We start from the raw sequence: 19,640 nt of genomic DNA on the forward strand, positions 1-19,640 counted from the left end.
ACACCGGCACGGTCCACTCGATCACGCTGAGTCGCTGATCCCGACAAAAAATTATTTTCCGGACCGGAAATAAGCACAATACACGGGACATTGGCCACTGATCATTTGCCCTGCACCACGGCCTTATTTCCCTCGCTGGTTATTTCCATCCCTGCATTTATGAAGATTGAAAATTTGTTGACCAATAAGATTCGCGAAAGCCACGCGCATTCGGAGGCCGTTGAATATAAAAACGGCAAACCGGTCGTGATTCAGTTTAGTTATCGATTTGACTTGTGATATTTACTACAAAAATATTTTTGCCGAATATTTAACTAATAAAGTTAAGTTTAATTATGGCGTCGTCAAAGCGAAGATCTATTTTGGGTGCTCCGCATGAACTTAATAGCGAGGAGAAGGACGACAGCAATCCTGTCTTGGTATTAGAAAGGTAAATGAGCCCGTTTTTGTTATTATCAACAGAATAAAATAACCCCTTCATTAAAAATTACTAAATTTGATAAGTTTAAATCCAAAATACTGCTGCCTTTTCCAAATTATTGCTTGTTTATTGCCACCTGTTATACAATATTGCTATTTTAGTTTCTTTCTACTACTCTCGTCTTAGCCAAGTTAGCCAGTAGCGAAATTGTACTTATAAATCATATAGAGTAATGGCATTAATGGCAGCCCTCTGCCTTCGACTGTATTAAGCTCTATGGGGAAATAACATGGGGTGCCATTAGTCTATTAAACTTAACCCCTTTTACCATTATCGGATCTGCTAGGTTGGAATTTATTATAACAGCGTACCAACCTCTGTAGTTTTAACTTTGTAAAGCTAGGCGTTTCTTTAATTTGGGGATGGGTTTTTGATTACTTGAATGTGCAGTGAAATCATTTCTAAGAGAGTTAGCAACGTAATGCCCTTAATTCTGACTGATAATACTTAATAATGAACGTTTTAGTTATTGAGTTAATTATGTTTAAGACATAAAAATTGTTTAGTCTCTGACGTAGCTACAAATTATCTCCCGAACGTTTCTGAAGTATCCCTTTTTCTTTTTCGTAGTTTCAATCTTGTCGAGAAGGTAACCAAAATGCTAGCTGAATCCCAGGAAACCTTGAGCGACACATGGGCCAAGATTGGCTTATCTGAAAAGGAACAATGGGATAGACTGCTAGTAGTATTCAATTGTCACAGAGAGGTGCAACATCAAATGGTAAAAGAGGAGGAAAATCTGCTTCTTCGACAGGGTTGGCAAAAATCCGGATAATTTGAATAAAATCCAGACCAGTGGTTTTTATTGGATTTATCCGGATTTTCTAAAAAAATGAGTCTTTTTAGGTTTTTTTGGAGGCAAAGTACTTCTATTTAGCTCTTATACAAGTTTTGGGGCACTGCCCGACCCGACCCCTAGCCTCGGTTCCAATATAAAATCGTTTAACTGCTAAAATGTTTTCCTGAAATCTATTTCTTTCCTAAGTGCACGAACCTAACACTAGCGCGGCTCCAGTGGATCCCTTACAAAGGGACTTTCCTTCTTAACTCCGATTTTGGCTTGGCAAAGGCTAGTGGGCGGGATTTATACATGCACGTATAAATCCCGCCCACAAATGCCTCTAGCTTTCCCAAGCCAAAACTGGAGTTCGTAAGGAAAGTCAACCTGTCCACTGGAACCAACGCTATGCTTTAAGTTCGAGTGATACTGGTAAAATATTTTAAGCTGAAACTGGACAGTAACTGGTAACATAACTATTAGTTTTATCATTTATAATAAATAATCTTTAGTTATCGCTTCATATATTTTTGCCTTAATTGTTTCTGGTTGTATTTTAATTATTTTTATGGCACAAATTTGATTTTTCCCCATTCATAATTAAGCCGGATATTTTAGGTGGATTTTTTAAGTGGATTAAGCCGGATTAAACCAGGTGGTTTAAACCGGACTGGATAGGTAGTTGCCAACCCTGTTCTTCGAATGGAAAGGTTGGTTGAAGAGTTAAAAACCGAGTACATCAATCTCTGCCAACAATTAAAAGTGGACCAGGAGTACGATGTTAACAGCGTGGGAAACATGGATCTGCTACATCAGGAGTTCCATTTGAAAGGGAGAGTCGAAAGGCTTTTGAAGAAAAAGTACGAACGTTTGGAGCGACTAACTAGTTTGCTGAAAGACGAACTAGAACTCTGCCAGCTTCTCAGCATGTCTTCAATTGCTAATGGAACAGCCAGAACTGGAGACGAGGATGTTGATGACGCTAATGTTCCATCTGAAAAACAGTTGGATGAAATAAACCAACATATCCTGATGTTACAAGATGAAAAGGTAAAAACAGTTTTTTGAACTCGAGGTATTCGTTGACTAGTACCATACTTTCTATCATTGTATTCGTTGATTAAACTCTACCAGAATATCTTCTATGATTAAATGACAAAATCCAAAAGATAATGTCGCCATCTAGTATTTAACAAATATTTATCTTTTGTATATATATTTAATTTTATCGGGTATCTTATTGAGTATTATAAAAACTGTAGTCATCTCTATTAGTAAATCTAGTTCAATCAATTATAGAACTCGTATTGATACTCGATGCATTCCCATGGTATTTAAAAAAAAATCGTCTTAAGGTTTCAAATATCTGCCATTTGTTCTCATTCACCCAAATAAATAGTTTAAGCGTGTCTCGTCTGTGGTTTTAATTCAAACAAATGCAACTAGATGGCTCCCATAGTCGAGGGGAGGAAATGACTGGCTTGCCAAACTTAGCAATGGCTAGTTTTAGCTCCGCCCTCGTTGACGAGTTCTGATTGCTCCCTGCCTTTCCCAAAATTGGTCCATGGAGCAGCATTAGCCAGTATTTTAGGGGCGCCAGACCAATAAACACATGTGGACTGGAATGGAGATATGGCGCGTGGTTCTTTAAGGTTAGAGTCTCCAGCGCCACCCCGCGACCAATGTTGACAACTTTTTCGACTCAACCATAGCCATAATATAAGGCTTATGAGTCGAATTAAGTTTCGAAACTCTCCCGCTAGGGGCGCTGCCGACAGGCGATGCCATTAGTAGAACGGGTTTTTTTGCTTATCATTTTTGCAGTCCATCTGTGTTTAATGGTCTTTGGTGGAGCAGACATTCGCTCAAACTGAACAGTGCTAGCCTTTCTTTCTATAATATAACCTGCAACAATGGGGGGAATGAAACAGAAACCTTAGTGAAAGCTGTGTGCTAATGAACTCGATATGATATTTGGAGATATTAATTTTCGTAATACAAAAAGTAATAATTAGTAAAATTGCATTCTTTATTTTGCCACTTAAAGAATAGCGCGGGTCACGTGGTTCCCCTACAAGTTAAATTTCAGTACAAACTCCAGTTTTGCCTTGGCGAAGGCATTTGAGGGCGGGATTTATAAGTTTACTTTTAAATCCCGCCCACTACCCTTGACCAAGGCCAAACTAGAGTTTGTAAGCAAATCTATCTATCAAAAATTACATGAAATTTGTTAATAATTTGATAATATTCTGACAATAGGAACGACGGATGGCAGAATTTGATCGAACTCGAACAGAAATTGTAAGGCTCGTAGAAGATTTGGAGCTTACTCCCGAAACTCGCTTTCATAAAGCCATCATCTCTTTCGATGATAATATCCAGAATATATTGTCAGAAAAGTACATGACTGATGCAAAAAATTGGTTGCTTGAAGTAAGATATCCTATATTTTGAACCTGTCCTATATTATCCTATATTTTTGACTTCGTCGAAGTTTTCGTATAGTTAAGCATCAAATGTTTTCTAAATTTAGCTTTTTCTATTGAGATCACTTTAGACTAGACACTGAAATTGTGAAGCTCAGAATTTTCATGTATTATATTTTAATTAAGTTCCTCTGAATTTAAGTAAAATACAATTTTTTTTTAGATTTATCTACACAATTTAAACCAAATATTATAATACATGATTATTTTTATTCCTATATTTTCATATACGAACATTTTCTCCTATAAAATCCTATAATTACGGGAAAAAATTCCTTTGCAGTCCATCTAGTTCCTATTTAGTCTCTACTAAGCCTTTGACAGCGCCTGACCAGGCGTCGCTTTACCTCGAATCTATGATCTACCTCGCTCACTTCATGACAGGCTCCAGTTTGTGAACAGTGACAAACTTACGGAACATATCTTATTGTTATAGACTTACAATATTATTTACTCTTAGTTGCTAACCCTTTGCTTAAAAATACTTCTTAATTTATTCGTAACTTGAGTAACTTTGATTTCTGCAAATTTTAGCTTCGAAAACTTAAAAGCGCCAATGATGCCGTCTTAAAGGCCTTGCATAGACAACTGGGACAATTATGGGATGGATTAGAAATCAGCGTGTTGGACCGGGAGGAGTTTTGGTTAACTTGCATTAATCACGGCCAACCCACGATTGAGATGGTTCAACGAGAAATCGTTAAATACCAAGAAATTAGAAAACAAAATGTGGGGAAATTCATTGATCGTTTAAGAGTCGAGCTCGTTGCATTATGGGATAAATGTTTTATCGGCGCTGAAGAAAGGGAAAATTTTGTTTCCTTCAAAGATGGTAAAAACTGACAAATAATTTGCTTTTGACAAATACTAGGGCATAGAGGTGTGCGAATACCACTTTTTGGGTATCAGACCAGTTACCAAATACCAAAAAAATTTCCTTATCAAATACCGAATCGAATAGTTTGGCCTTAGTAAGTTTTTACTACCCCATAATATTCACGAATAGTTAAGCCTAGTATTTGCGTATAGTTAAACCATAATATTCACGAATAGTTAAGCCTAGTATTTGCGTATAGTTAAACCATAATATTCACGAATAGTTAAGCCTAGTATTTGCGTATAGTTAAACCATAATATTCACGAAAAGTTAAGCCTAGTATTTGCGTATAGTTAAACCATAATATTCACGAATAGTTAAGCCTAGTATTTGCGTATAGTTAAACCATAATATTCACGAATAGTTAAGCCTAGTATTTGCGTATAGTTAAACCATAATATTCACGAATAGTTAAGCCTAGTATTTGCGTATAGTTAAACCATAATATTCACGAATAGTTAAGCCTAGTATTCGCGTATAGTTAAACCATAATATTCACGAATAGTTAAGCCTAGTATTCGCGTATAGTTAAACCATAATATTCACGAATAGTTAAGCCTAGTATTCGCGTATAGTTAAACCATAATATTCACGAATAGTTAAGCCTAGTATTCGCGTATAGTTAAACCATAATATTCACGAATAGTTAAGCCTAGTATTTGCGTATAGTTAAACCATAATATTCACGAATAGTTAAGCCTAGTATTTGCGTATAGTTAAACCATAATATTCACGAATAGTTAAGCCTAGTATTCGCGTATAGTTAAACCATAATATTCACGAATAGTTAAGCCTAGTATTCGCGTATAGTTAAACCATAATATTCACGAATAGTTAAGCCTAGTATTCGCGTATAGTTAAACCATAATATTCACGAATAGTTATGCCTAGTATTCGCGTATAGTTAAACCATAATATTCACGAATAGTTAAGCCTAGTATTCGCGTATAGTTAAACCATAATATTCACGAATAGTTAAGCCTAGTATTCGCGTATAGTTAAACCATAATATTCACGAATAGTTAAGCCTAGTATTCGCGTATAGTTAAACCATAATATTCACGAATAGTTAAGCCTAGTATTCGCGTATAGTTAAACCATAATATTCACGAATAGTTAAGCCTAGTATTCGCGTATAGTTAAACCATAATATTCACGAATAGTTAAGCCTAGTATTCGCGTATAGTTAAACCATAATATTCACGAATAGTTAAGCCTAGTATTCGCGTATAGTTAAACCATAATATTCACGAATAGTTAAGCCTAGTATTCGCGTATAGTTAAACCATAATATTCACGAATAGTTAAGCCTAGTATTCGAGTATAGTTAAACCATAATATTCACGAATAGTTAAGCCAAGTATTCGCGTATAGTTAAACCATAATATTCACGAATAGTTAAGCCTAGTATTCGCGTATAGTTAAACCATAATATTCACGAATAGTTAAGCCTAGTATTCGCGTATAGTTAAACCATAATATTCACGAATAGTTAAGCCTAGTATTCGCGTATAGTTAAACCATAATATTCACGAATAGTTAAGCCTAGTATTCGCGTATAGTTAAACCATAATATTCACGAATAGTTAAGCCTAGTATTCGCGTATAGTTAAACCATAATATTCACGAATAGTTAAGCCTAGTATTCGCGTATAGTTAAACCATAATATTCACGAATAGTTAAGCCTAGTATTCGCGTATAGTTAAACCATAATATTCACGAATAGTTAAGCCTAGTATTCGAGTATAGTTAAACCATAATATTCACGAATAGTTAAGCCAAGTATTCGCGTATAGTTAAACCATAATATTCACGAATAGTTAAGCCTAGTATTCGCGTATAGTTAAACCATAATATTCACGAATAGTTAAGCCTAGTATTCGCGTATAGTTAAACCATAATATTCACGAATAGTTAAGCCTAGTATTCGCGTATAGTTAAACCATAATATTCACGAATAGTTAAGCCTAGTATTCGCGTATAGTTAAACCATAATATTCACGAATAGTTAAGCCTAGTATTCGCGTATAGTTAAACCATAATATTCACGAATAGTTAAGCCTAGTATTCGCGTATAGTTAAACCATAATATTCACGAATAGTTAAGCCTAGTATTCGCGTATAGTTAAACCATAATATTCACGAATAGTTAAGCCTAGTATTCGCGTATAGTTAAACCATAATATTCACGAATAGTTAAGCCTAGTATTCGCGTATAGTTAAACCATAATATTCACGAATAGTTAAGCCTAGTATTTGCGTATAGTTAAACCATAATATTCACGAATAGTTAAGCCTAGTATTTGCGTACAGTTAAACCATAATATTCACGAATAGTTAAGCCTAGTATTTGCGTATAGTTAAACCATAATATTCACGAATAGTTAAGCCTAGTATTTGCGTATAGTTAAACCATAATATTCACGAATAGTTAAGCCTAGTATTTGCGTATAGTTAAACCATAATATTCACGAATAGTTAAGCCTAGTATTTGTGTATAGTTAAACAATAATATTCACGAATAGTTAAGCCTAGGTGACCAATTAAGAGTCATTTAAAATACGTTTCTTCATTGGTCGCCGAATATTTCTTAAAATTTTCCAAGGCACTTGCTGGTAGTTTTTGATGGGAGATATATAAAATTGGGACGATATCTTTTGATAGAAGGTGGGTCTATGTAGCGAGGGTTGCAGTGTCAGGGCGGCAAGGCTAAATATTTATGGTAGTGAAACTTTAACCGAATAGTTAGTTCGATATTCGTATCGAACAGTGGAAATGAGCTTATCGAACACCGGATTGAATTACTCTATTGAAACGGTTAACCGCACGCCTCTATTTTAAAGGGATTCTTCTTCAAATTTTAAGACCAATTTTAGTATGAAAAATTAAGACAATATCTCTGAATGATTAAGAAATCTGTGCTTATTATGATTTTAGTTTCATTTGGAGATATTCTCCTAAATTATGGAAATTGATCTTATAGTATAGTATCAAACCTAAGACCATTAAACACAGATGGAATGGAGATACGGGGCCTTGTTCTTTTAGGGCTGCGGCTCTCTAGCGCCACACCGCGACCAATATTGAAACTTCTTCGACTCAAAGCATAGCAAAGGCTTATGAGTCGGATTAAGTTTCGGGCCTCTCCCGCTAGGGGCGATGCCATTAGAAGAACGGGGGTTTTAGCTTATTTTTCCAGTCCATCTATGCTTAATGGTCTTAGATCAAACTAAGTACGAGGGAATATAGGAACTTAAAACAATTTCTTTTATTTTCAGAAACTTTCACCGAAGATCTGTTAGAGATCCATGAACGCGAAGTTTCGAAATGGACTCAAATGTATGAAGATAATAAAGGCATTTACGAAAAGATTGTTGAAAGAAATTCTCTGTGGGAGCAAAAGAAAACCTACGAGGTAATATCCATTTTATAATTTCACTTTGGTTGGCGGCTATTGCGATTTTAATTTCCATAACTATATCATTATAGATTAAGGGAACTGATCCAAGCCGTTTTCAAAACCGTGGCGGAAATCTATTGCAGGAAGAGAAAGCTCGAAAGCGTCTGGACCATGAAATTCCAAAGGTAGATTTATACCTTATTAAGTTTCCTTTCAGTTTGTCTAACACTTTAAAGGAAAGCGCGGCTCCATGATCACCCCCAGCATTCTGGCTAATCTTCTGGACACGAATTTTACCTTGCCAAAGGCAGGAACCAATCGAACCTAATGCACTAGTTCCCATTGGTTCCTGCCTTTGACTTGACTAGCCTTTAGCAATCTTAGCCACTGTGTAGTAGAAAGACAATCTTTTAGGGGCACCAACAGAGCCGCGCTTTCCTTCAAAGGAAAATTTCTGGTAACGGTACATTATACTTTAAAGAACGGCATTTTTAAAAAAAATGTTAAAAATAAAATTAGCGATCTCTTATGATAACTAGCATTTAATTTTTCTTAAAAATTATCAAGGACTACTGCGCCATCCGCCATTGATTTAGTAGCGTCTGTTAAATCGAACCACTCACCCCTAGGGCATTGGTAGAATTCTCACAGGCTGAGAGAGATAAGGGGTAAAAGGTTCGATTTAGCAGACGCCACTAACCAAAGGCAGATGGCGCAGTAGTCCTTGATTATTTTTAAGACTAATTAAATACAAATTTCTTTGCAATAAGAGATCATTTATTCATTTTTAGTTTTGCGCTCTTTAGAGCTGGAAAACTATTGTTCTGTCCCCTTGCGGCTGGGCGCCTATTCCCCTTTCTTCCCCAGTTTTTGGTGTTACCAATTTGTCCGCGCAAAACTGTAATGTGGCCGAGGCCATCTTGTTTTAATATTTAATTCCTTTCATATTTAGAAAACTGCCATTCTTTTAAGGTATAAAGTAACGTTACCTGAACTTTTCCTTTTAAGGCTTTGTTTATTTCCACTCTACACTTAGCCCTAATTACTGTTAATTGTTCCAAAAATTCGTAACTATGTTAAATACTAGTCACTCGCAATCAATCTAATGTGAAATATGTTTCTAGTTGGATTTAAAAATCGAATTCATGATTGCTGAATGGGAAAAAAGTCAAGATAATGCGGAAACCCTTCGGATCAATGGCAAAAATATCAAGATTACATCGCGGCTGAAAGTCAAAATTTGAAAAACGAATTGGAAAATATCAAGAGAATGCGGGTAAATAGAAGCCGTAATCCAAAAAAGCGCTGAAAAAGAAATTAAAAAATATAAACCCCGAATATTACACTTAAGCCTTAAATAAGTATTTTTTACTAAATAGAAAATAACATTAATAAAAAAAATACTTATTGGGGCTTTTAAGTGTACGTTTTTATTTATTTGTTTTATTTATTTATTTGTTCATTCATTTATTTATATATTCATTTTATTTTTAAATTATTTTAATAGTTACTAAATAATTATTTAACAAGTGATATTTTTAGTTTAAAGATACTTTTATTTCTTTCAATGTTTACTTTATTATAAAATAAAATTCGTAAACTAAGTTTATAAGATATTTTCCATAAGTATGACACCACCTATACTTTGTAATGCTACTGAGAGAGACTTACAGCTCGAGCTAGTTAATGAACGAGAAGCGAGAATTGATTAACTCGGTTAATTTTGCAGACTTCCATCTTATTATTATTTAGTCTGCATTACTAAGCCTCTGATAGCAGCGCCTTACCAGGCGTCGCTTTATCCTTAATCTATGACCTACCTCAATCACTTCATGCCAAGCTCCAGTTCCTAAGTTAGCAGACTTTACAAACTTATGGAACATATCTTATGAATAAACTTATGGTGATACTAACTCTCTAAGGTTAATTCTTTGCTAGGCGCAACAGAAAACTGAAGATGGAGGGAAAAAACTGGTAACCCCAATGAAACGCAAAGCACCACCGACTTCTAATAAAAATACACCAGCCAGCCAGCGTCAAAACACCGCGTTTACAACCAAAAGGTGTTATGCCATCGGTTAATTCTAGTGCTCCGCCTTCTCCCGCCATTGTTTTGTTTCCCGGTGTAAGCGCTACGGCCGTTCAAAGTTCGCCACGGAAACTTCTACTTAAATCCTCTCCACGAAAATACGCCAATTCGCCGGTAAATTATTTTATTCTTCTGTTATCTCTGGTAGTTGGCTAAGATTCACTTAATTTCCTTTTACTTTCCTTCGAAATGATAACTTTAGAAACGTATTGCGCAAAATCAATGTATGATTGCTAAACCTCGCACGATTTTATGCGAAATTCAAGAAGATCAACCTTCGTTGAATATGCCCAGGTCTTCTATAACGTATATGGACTTTCAGGTATTTACTGCTATTTTTACATTTAGCATTAAAAATTAAACATTAATAAATTAATTAATTAAACATAATTAAAAACATTAGCTATAGTTAAGCCTAGTATTCGCGAATAGTTCGGCCTAGTATTCGCGAATAGTTCGGCCTAGTGTTCGCGAATAGTTCGGCCTAGTATTCGCGAATAGTTCGGCTTAGTATTCGCGAATAGTTCGGCTTAGTATTCGCGAATAGTTCGGCCTAGTGTTCGCGAATAGTTCGGCCTAGTGTTCGCGAATAGTTCGGCTTAGTATTCGCGAATAGTTCGGCCTAGCATTCGCGAATAGTTCGGCCTAGTATTCGCGAATAGTTCGGCCTAGTATTCGCGAATAGTTCGGCTTAGTATTCGCGAATAGTTCGGCCTAGCATTCGCGAATAGTTCGGCTTAGCATTCGCGAATAGTTCGGCTTAGCATTCGCGAATAGTTCGGCTTAGTATTCGCGAATAGTTCGGCTTAGTATTCGCGAATAGTTCGGCTTAGTATTCGCGAATAGTTCGGCTTAGTATTCGCGAATAGTTCGGCTTAGTATTCGCGAATAGTTCGGCTTAGTATTCGCGAATAGTTCGGCTTAGTATTCGCGAATAGTTCGGCTTAGTATTCGCGAATAGTTCGGCCTAGTATTCGCGAATAGTTCGGCTTAGTATTCGCGAATAGTTCGGCTTAGTATTCGCGAATAGTTCGGCCTAGCATTCGCGAATAGTTCGGCCTAGTATTCGCGAACACTTAATATTAACTAAGGAGAAAAACATTTCATTTTCAGATTACACTAAAATTCAAATATTGTCGAGTAACTGTATTAGGCAGAAAACCAATAACATCAGACGAACACAAATTTAAAAATCAATAAATAAATAAATTTATACAAAAGAAAGCAAAACTATTTTTTCCATCTTTTAATATCATCTAAATACAGAATTGACAAATTTTTAAGCCTGATATTTTCAGTTCACTGCTCGATGACGTTTTCATGAATGCCATTATGGCAGGAGCTCCTAGATCTGAAAAAAATGTTAAACATGTTAATACGCGATACATTAACTTTATATTTGGGACGCAAGTATATAATAGAGGATGACAATATATTGAGAAAAACGTCATCATGATGTCAATCATAATAAATAATTATTTCCATTTGAAACGTCACCACTTGAGTTCAGCTGATGACGTTTTACATTAATTCTTTAATGTGTCTGAACTATCATTATATGTTAATGTGTTGGAATCGATGAGGTACATTAACGTTGTAACACAGTTTAACAGCATTTCTTCTTTTTGGGAAGATATGCATTGAACAATCCACCTGCTTTAACAATACTTTGGCAGTTTTCAGGCTCTTGATGAAATAGACAGTCATGTAATTTAAACTAAGTACAATCAATTAAGGTTTCTTCATTAAATTTAACTCATACCAGAAGCTAAATTGCAAAGACCACCCAAAGCATATACACAAAGAGCATCCGATCTATCTAATTGAGCTTTTGAAAAATAATTGAATGTAAGGGAACCATAACGTAACAGCGTTTTAGATCTGTACCTCAAAACATTGGTATGATATTCAAATCATTTAAAAACTTGAAATTGGTTGGATCATATGCAAAATTGCTTAGATTTGCCAGAACTTGTTCTTTGGTATCTAGAGTTGTCAAGGATTTTAGTGTAAATTATAGCATTCCAAATAACAAGGTAGATAAGTATTATTCACCTTGCTTTGGAGTTTCGTGAAACTCTTTTACTAGATTTTTTAAAAAATTAAACTTCTCTTCCGGATTATATTTCTGTCTTTTATTGCGTTTTTAATTTTACACGGAATTTTTCCGTGTAAAATTTAAGAAACGGCACCAAAACCCCTGTCCCTGTCCCTGTGCCGGACGCGTCCGCGAAACGAACGCTTACGATAAGAGAGGGAAACCGGTCGCGTCCGCGAAACGTACGCTTACGATGAGAGAGAGAGATCGCTAGCGTACGCGGTGGCGATACGAAGCTCCGCGTAGAGAGAGAACTGCCTGCCTGGTATATTAGTGAGAGGGGGAAGAGGGAGAGGGGGCATCCCGCTCGGAGAGAGAGGAAAGAAAGGTAGTTTAAATCTCGCGGGAAACAAGATGATAAAGGTACGCTTACGATGAGAGAGAGAGATCGCTAGCGTACGCGGTGGCGATACGAAGCTCCGCGTAGAGAGAGAACTGCCTGCCTGGTATATTAGTGAGAGGGGGAAGAGGGAGAGGGGGCATCCCGCTCGGAGAGAGAGGAAAGAAAGGTAGTTTAAATCTCGCGGGAAACAAGATGATAATTTTCGTGCACTACTGCACTTTGTGCGCGTGATACATCAGAGATTATGCTGGATGGTTAGGTTAGGTTTCCTAAAATAGAGGGGACGCTTTACGGTCATAGTGATTTCTGGTTTAGGGAATCCAGGATTTTGTTTAAATACATTATTTGATTCGTATGGTTTTTTAAAATTATACTTTAGTGGGGTGCACAATTTAGTTTCATTAATATTATTTGAAATGTGACGTTGGCTTTTTTGAGTGAAGGGAAACAAGATGATAATTTTCGTGAACTACTGCACTTTGTGCGCGTGATACATCAGAGATTATGCTGGATGGTTAGGTTAGGTTTCGTAAAATAGAGGGGACGCTTTACGGTCATAGTGATTTCTGGTTTAGGGGATCCAGGATTTTGTTTAAATACATTATTTGATTCGTATGGTTTTTTAAAATTATACTTTAGTGGGGTGCACAATTTAGTTTCATTAATATTATTTGAAATGTGACGTTATTAGAAATTAAAGGGATACACGATTGTGTTTCAGAAATGTTTTTAGTTGTACGATTTATTGTAAATCAACTATACAGGGGGTCACGTGAGCCGTGTAAAATTACTATTAAGGCCCAGCCCTTGGGCCATCTTGTTTCATATTAGCATCGTAGAGCTTTTGCTTGGGGGAGAAGATAAGATTTGTGAGATAATTTATACGGCCATACTGGTGGGTTAAATGCAGAAGGAAAGCTGAAACACACCAAACGGCAGCTAATGGCGTTCTGAAACGTGGTAAGACATAAACATCCCCTCCATAGAATTAACATTACACTAAACTTTGGAGGCTCATAACTCTGGTTATATTAGAGATACGGGGATGTCCTTTGAGTATGTTATAGTCATATTTGCCCTCCCCCCCTTCCTTCGTTAACATTTGCTCCGTAGGATACTCCATATACGGGAAAAACCTGGAAATCTCAGGGAAATTGGTTTTCCAAAAGTTGTATGAACCCTGTAACAATGAGGAAAAATATAGATGATATGACGTTGATATACTCTGAGTCATTACTCTATTGGCATCATCAAAAAAAGTGTTTTCAACTCACTGCAAACCAGAACAGTGAAACATCCAATAACTTTATATGTGTATATAAGGAATCTTTATGTATTCAAAAGTTCTCCCAACATGAACAGTTTCTATGGTTTAATTTTAAAAGCAAGTTTTTACCGAAATGACATTACACTCTAAGAAATAGGGGTGTGATTCAACAACTTTTTAACTCTTTTTGATGGTGCTAAATTCAACACCATTTCTAGTGTGGGTTTACACCCTGAAGGGTGTTAAATCACACCCCTATGCCCAAAATTGAAAAAAGAGACTGTAAAATTATGAGTGTTATAAGACTCCTTTTAAAGCGTTATTATACACCATTTTAGGCGCTAATATACACTCTTAAAAGCGCTTATGTACACTCTTTAAAGAGTATACACTCTTAAAAGAGTTAATATACACTCTTAAATGAGTTAATATACACTCTTAAATGAAATAATATACACTTTTAAATAAGTTAATATACACCCTTAAATGAGTTGATATACACTTTTGAAAGAGTTATTATACACTTTTGAAAGAGTTATTACACACTTTTGAAAGAGTTATTATACACTTTTGAAAGAGTTGATATACACTTTTGAAAGAGTTGATATACACTTTTGAAAGAGTTATTATACACTTTTGAAAGAGTTATTACACACTTTTGAAAGAGTTAATATACACTTTTGAAAGAGTTAATATACACTTTTGAAAGAGTTAATATACACTTTTGAAAGAGTTAATATACACTTTTGAAAGAGTTAATATACACTTTTGAAAGAGTTAATATACACTTTTGAAAAAGTTAATATACACTTTTGAAAAAGTTAATATACACTTTTGAAAGAGTTAATATACACTTCTAAAAGAGTTAATATACACTTTTAAAAGAGTTAATATACACTTTTAAAAGAGTTAATATACACTTTTAAAAGAGTTAATATACTCCCTTAAAAGAGTTAATATACTCTTTTAAAAGAGTTAATATACTCTTTTAAAAGAGTTAATATACTCTTTTAAAAGAGTTATTATACGCTCTTGAAAGAGTTATTATACACTTTTGAAAGAGTTATTATACACTTTAGAAAGAGTTAATATACACTTTAGAAAGAGTTAATATACACTTTTGAAAGAGTTAATATACACTTTTGAAAGAGTTAATATACACTTTTGAAAGAGTTAATATACACTTTTGAAAGAGTTAATATACACTTTTAAAAGAGTTAATATACACTTTTAAAAGAGTTAATATACACTTTTAAAAGAGTTAATATACACTTTTAAAAGAGTTAATATACACTTTTAAAAGAGTTAATATACACTTTTAAAAGAGTTAATATACACTTTAAAAAGAGTTAATATACACTTTAAAAAGAGTTAATATACACTTTTAAAAGAGTTAATATACACTTTTAAAAGAGTTAATATACACTTTTAAAAGAGTTAATATACACTTTTAAAAGAGTTAATATACACTTTTAAAAGAGTTAATATACACTTTTAAAAGAGTTAATATACACTTTTAAAAGAGTTAATATACACTTTTAAAAGAGTTAATATACACTTTTAAAAGAGTTAATATACACTTTTAAAAGAGTTAATATACACTTTTAAAAGAGTTAATATACACTTTTAAAAGAGTTAATATACACTTTTAAAAGAGTTAATATACACTTTTAAAAGAGTTATTATAAAATTTTAAAAGAGTTAATATACGCCTTTAAAAGAGTTAATATACGCCCTTAAGAGAGTTAATATACGCCCTTAAAAGAGTTAATATACGCCCTTAAAAGAGTTAATATACGCCCTTAAAAGAGTTAATATACGCCCTTAAAAGAGTTAATATACGCCCTTAAAAGAGTTAATATACGCCCTTAAAAGAGTTAATATACGCCCTTAAAAGAGTTAATATACGCCCTTAAAAGAGTTAATATACGCCCTTAAAAGAGTTAATATACGCCCTTAAAAGAGTTAATATACGCCCTTAAAAGAGTTATTATACGCTTTTGAAAGAGTTATTATACGCTTTTGAAAGAGTTATTATACGCTTTTGAAAGAGTTATTATACGCTTTTGAAAGAGTTATTATACGCTTTTGAAAGAGTTATTATACGCTTTTGAAAGAGTTATTATACGCTTTTGAAAGAGTTAATATACGCCCTTAAAAGAGTTAATATACGCCCTTAAAAGAGTTAATATACGCCCTTAAAAGAGTTAATATACGCCCTTAAAAGAGTTAATATACGCCCTTAAAAGAGTTAATATACGCCCTTAAAAGAGTTAATATACGCCCTTAAAAGAGTTAATATACGCCCTTAAAAGAGTTAATATACGCCCTTAAAAGAGTTAATATACGCCCTTAAAAGAGTTAATATACGCCCTTAAAAGAGTTAATATACGCCCTTAAAAGAGTTAATATACGCCCTTAAAAGAGTTAATATACGCCCTTAAAAGAGTTATTATACACTTTTGAAAGAGTTATTATACACTTTTGAAAGAGTTATTATACACTTTTGAAAGAGTTATTATACACTTTTGAAAGAGTTATTATACACTTTTGAAAGAGTTATTATACACTTTTGAAAGAGTTATTATACACTTTTGAAAGAGTTATTATACACTTTTGAAAGAGTTATTATACACTTTTGAAAGAGTTATTATACACTTTTGAAAGAGTTATTATACACTTTTGAAAGAGTTATTATACACTTTTGAAAGAGTTATTATACACTTTTGAAAGAGTTATTATACACTTTTGAAAGAGTTATTATACACTTTTGAAAGAGTTATTATACACTTTTGAAAGAGTTATTATACACTTTTGAAAGAGTTATTATACACTTTTGAAAGAGTTATTATACACTTTTGAAAGAGTTATTATACACTTTTGAAAGAGTTATTATACACTTTTGAAAGAGTTATTATACACTTTTGAAAGAGTTATTATACACTTTTGAAAGAGTTATTATACACTTTTGAAAGAGTTATTATACACTTTTGAAAGAGTTATTATACACTTTTGAAAGAGTTATTATACACTTTTGAAAGAGTTATTATACACTTTTGAAAGAGTTATTATACACTTTTGAAAGAGTTATTATACACTTTTGAAAGAGTTATTATACACTTTTGAAAGAGTTATTATACACTTTTGAAAGAGTTATTATACACTTTTGAAAGAGTTATTATACACTTTTGAAAGAGTTATTATACACTTTTGAAAGAGTTATTATACACTTTTGAAAGAGTTATTATACACTTTTGAAAGAGTTATTATACACTTTTGAAAGAGTTATTATACACTTTTGAAAGAGTTATTATACACTTTTGAAAGAGTTATTATACACTTTTGAAAGAGTTATTATACACTTTTGAAAGAGTTATTATACACTTTTGAAAGAGTTATTATACACTTTTGAAAGAGTTATTATACACTTTTGAAAGAGTTATTATACACTTTTGAAAGAGTTATTATACACTTTTGAAAGAGTTATTATACACTTTTGAAAGAGTTATTATACGCCCTTGAAAGAGTTATTATACGCCCTTGAAAGAGTCACTATACGCTCTTGAAAGAGTCACTATACGCTCTTGAAAGAGTCACTATACGCTCTTAAAAGAGTCACTATACGCTCTTAAAAGTGTCACTATACGCTCCTAAAAGACGTTATTAACACCCCTTAATCGATAAAGTACACCCTGTAAACACTCTTTTTTAGCGAAATTTTACACCCTTCAAGGTAAATTGACGCATTCAAACATCATACATTTAAGCGTATTGACGAAAAAAAATTAACAAAAAAACAATTTTAAATTTTAATTTACCTTTTACTGTGTAAATTTAGCAGATTTCCCCCAATCCACAGGACCTAACGCTTTAGTTTGTATTCTTTCAATGCGTTTCAATTTAAACGCAAGCAAATTAAAAAAATTTATTTGACTTTTCCACATTTTAACAGCTTGTCAATAGTAGATTTTACAATTTTACATGGCTTTGTATTACCTAAGTCCAAAAAAAGGTGTTCGAAAAAAGTTAACGTTTTTTTCAAACATGGATTGTATGTACAGTGAAAAATCCAATAGCTGCAAACATAGCTGATTATAGCTGTAATAAAATCGGTGCATTCAATCACAATAACACCATCGACGTGAATTTTAAACGTTTTTGAACCAATAATACTTTGCTCGTCATAAACAATGACTGGCTCAACAGGGATTAGCTTGATGTTCTTTAAGAATAAAAAAACAAATTCTTAGACACTTTGATAATTCCGGGAACTAATGTATCCCCCGAGGTATTCCCTCATATGAGCATATAACTATACTATTAGAAGTAAATAGGAGGAAGTACGTCTCCAGCTTAAGCTAAGGCGCCCTTTCACATAAAAACACGGTTCGTGGCGCAAAATTTGAATTCATCTGATCAGAGAGAGGCAAGTTATGGAGAGAAATTTTCTTGCCCGTTCCTCCAATTTGCCTCTCTTTGTACAGAAGAATTCAAATTTTGCGCCACAAACCGTGTTTTTTTTACACTAGCCTCAGCTGGAGATACGTACTTCCCCCTATCTACTTCTGCTACTATGGGTTTGTGTGCTTGCTAGGTAGAAGGTGGCGTGTCCTAGAGAGAAACTATTTAGTACGAAACAGCGGCGCGACTTTATGCTGATGCTGATTGGGTGTAAAAAAGGACTTCATAAATGTCGTTAAGAATAAGCCCCGCTGCCTTAACTAGCACGATAGTGACGCTAATTCATGATAATTCGTAGTAAATAATTTTACCTTTTCCCAACAAAACATTTTTTGGTAATTTTCTCCAAAAAAAAAGGGAATTACTAGTAAAATTCCCTCGTTTCTCGCACCTACAAATGTAAATAATATCATTAATTGTTTTGCAGACTTCGGACATTAATATTAACTATATATGTCTTAAATTAATTATCTGTAAGATTATGGAAAAGCTACAAAGTGTACAATGCTTTGGAACTTATGGATACCACCATGAATTTATTTATATACATCCCTGAATAAATTCATGAGTTCACGTTTTAACTCCGTTTATTAATCATAGATTTATATAGTAACACAAGGATATTGAAAATGAACATACGTTTTTTCTCTAGTTTCGATGCTCCGTTTGAGATTTTTTCAATCACCTCTGCCTTTAAAATTTTAGATGTATGTTTTGGTGCAGTTTCCCAGATTTCACTTCCATACACTTTCAGAGCATGATGGAATTTTCCATCTGGGTGTCGGTTGGCAATTCTTTCAAATTCTAAGTTAAGCTATAATGAAACGTTTTCCTTTTTAAATTTTCTCTCGAATTTAAGTACCTACATATATATATAGCAGTATATTACCTGGCGATAGTCTTTAGTATTTTTAGCCCGCTCATAAAATTAGCTACTTCTGGGCTTTAAGGTTGCTCAGTAGAATCTTGAGATCCGCATCCGCTCTCTTAAATGTGGCGGCATTGTCACTGAATATGACGCGAACTATTCCACGCCTAGCTATGAATCTCCTAAATGACATTAGGAAGCTTTCTGTTGTTAAATCCGAAACTCTCTCTATATGCATCGCTCGCGTGACCGCGCACGTGAATAACGCGATGTAGCATTTCTTGTTATTCGGTTTTGACGTAAATTGGACCCGCGTGGTCTATGCCACAGATTTCGAACTGTGGAGGATTTATTCGCACATCTGGCAAGGGCGCCATTACAGCAGTAGTTGGCTTGGCCCGAAATAATTTGCATCTTGGGCAAGATGCTATGACCTTCTTGATTACTTGTCTCTCTCTGAGAATCCAAAAACGCTCTCTTGTTTCGACCAA

The 19,640-nt window shown here is 34.1% G+C and overlaps 5 protein-coding genes across 6 annotated transcripts in view; 4 read left to right on the top strand and 1 right to left on the bottom strand.

Moving 5' to 3' along the window:
• LOC149705328 (DNA (cytosine-5)-methyltransferase 1-like) overlaps positions 1-19,640 on the top strand; it is a 358,139-nt gene that overhangs the window by 308,607 nt on the left and 29,892 nt on the right. The gene's annotated exons all lie outside the window — the stretch shown is intronic.
• On the top strand, positions 6-2,338 carry LOC149705346 (protein regulator of cytokinesis 1-like). Its single transcript, XM_089865624.1, has 2 exons — positions 6-430; positions 1,052-2,338. The coding sequence occupies exon 2, from the start codon at positions 1,962-1,964 to the stop codon at positions 2,325-2,327; it is 366 nt and encodes a 121-aa protein (XP_089721750.1). The 5' UTR covers positions 6-430; positions 1,052-1,961; the 3' UTR covers positions 2,328-2,338.
• The window catches only part of LOC149705347 (protein regulator of cytokinesis 1-like), a 117,671-nt gene continuing 101,092 nt past the window's right edge, over positions 3,062-19,640 (top strand). The window contains exons 1-5 of one of the 2 annotated variants that reach the window (XM_089865577.1): positions 3,062-3,692; positions 4,280-4,577; positions 7,902-8,038; positions 8,113-8,208; positions 9,148-9,556. In XM_089865577.1, coding sequence (XP_089721703.1) covers positions 3,528-3,692; positions 4,280-4,577; positions 7,902-8,038; positions 8,113-8,208; positions 9,148-9,267 — 816 coding nt within the window. In that variant the 5' untranslated portion in view covers positions 3,062-3,527 and the 3' untranslated portion in view covers positions 9,268-9,556. Of the gene's footprint in view, positions 3,693-4,279; positions 4,578-7,901; positions 8,039-8,112; positions 8,209-9,147; positions 9,557-19,640 lie in introns of those variants that run through there. The other variant, XM_089865578.1, reaches the window with a different exon arrangement.
• LOC149705348 (uncharacterized) lies at positions 9,966-13,786 on the top strand. The gene is made up of 4 exons (XM_089865626.1): positions 9,966-10,226; positions 10,315-10,434; positions 11,226-12,148; positions 13,385-13,786. The coding sequence occupies exons 1-3, from the start codon at positions 10,092-10,094 to the stop codon at positions 11,310-11,312; spliced, it is 342 nt and encodes a 113-aa protein (XP_089721752.1). The 5' UTR covers positions 9,966-10,091; the 3' UTR covers positions 11,313-12,148; positions 13,385-13,786.
• Positions 11,639-12,258, bottom strand: LOC149705349 (armadillo repeat-containing protein 7-like; the record flags this gene model as incomplete). The annotated part of the gene is made up of 3 exons (XM_089865639.1): positions 11,639-11,768; positions 12,002-12,098; positions 12,168-12,258. Coding segments are annotated over 3 exons (318 nt in total), but the record flags the coding sequence as incomplete, so codon positions are not given.

The sequence above is a fragment of the Phalangium opilio genome, unplaced genomic scaffold (assembly GCF_054372755.1).
Source record: "Phalangium opilio isolate 3A_F unplaced genomic scaffold, DU_Popi_V2 ptg000014l_1, whole genome shotgun sequence".
Lineage (NCBI taxonomy): Eukaryota > Metazoa > Arthropoda > Arachnida > Opiliones > Phalangiidae > Phalangium > Phalangium opilio.

Excerpts from the sequence above, each read along its gene's own strand:
- LOC149705346 (XM_089865624.1), top strand. The coding sequence starts at position 1,962 with ATGGAAAGGTTGGTTGAAGAGTTAAAAACCGAGTACATCAATCTCTGC.
- LOC149705348 (XM_089865626.1), top strand. The coding sequence starts at position 10,092 with ATGCCATCGGTTAATTCTAGTGCTCCGCCTTCTCCCGCCATTGTTTTG. Across the intron at positions 10,227-10,314 it reads GAAAATACGCCAATTCGCCG|AAACGTATTGCGCAAAATCA; the intron begins GTAAATTATTTT and ends TGATAACTTTAG. Across the intron at positions 10,435-11,225 it reads TAACGTATATGGACTTTCAG|ATTACACTAAAATTCAAATA; the intron begins GTATTTACTGCT and ends TTTCATTTTCAG.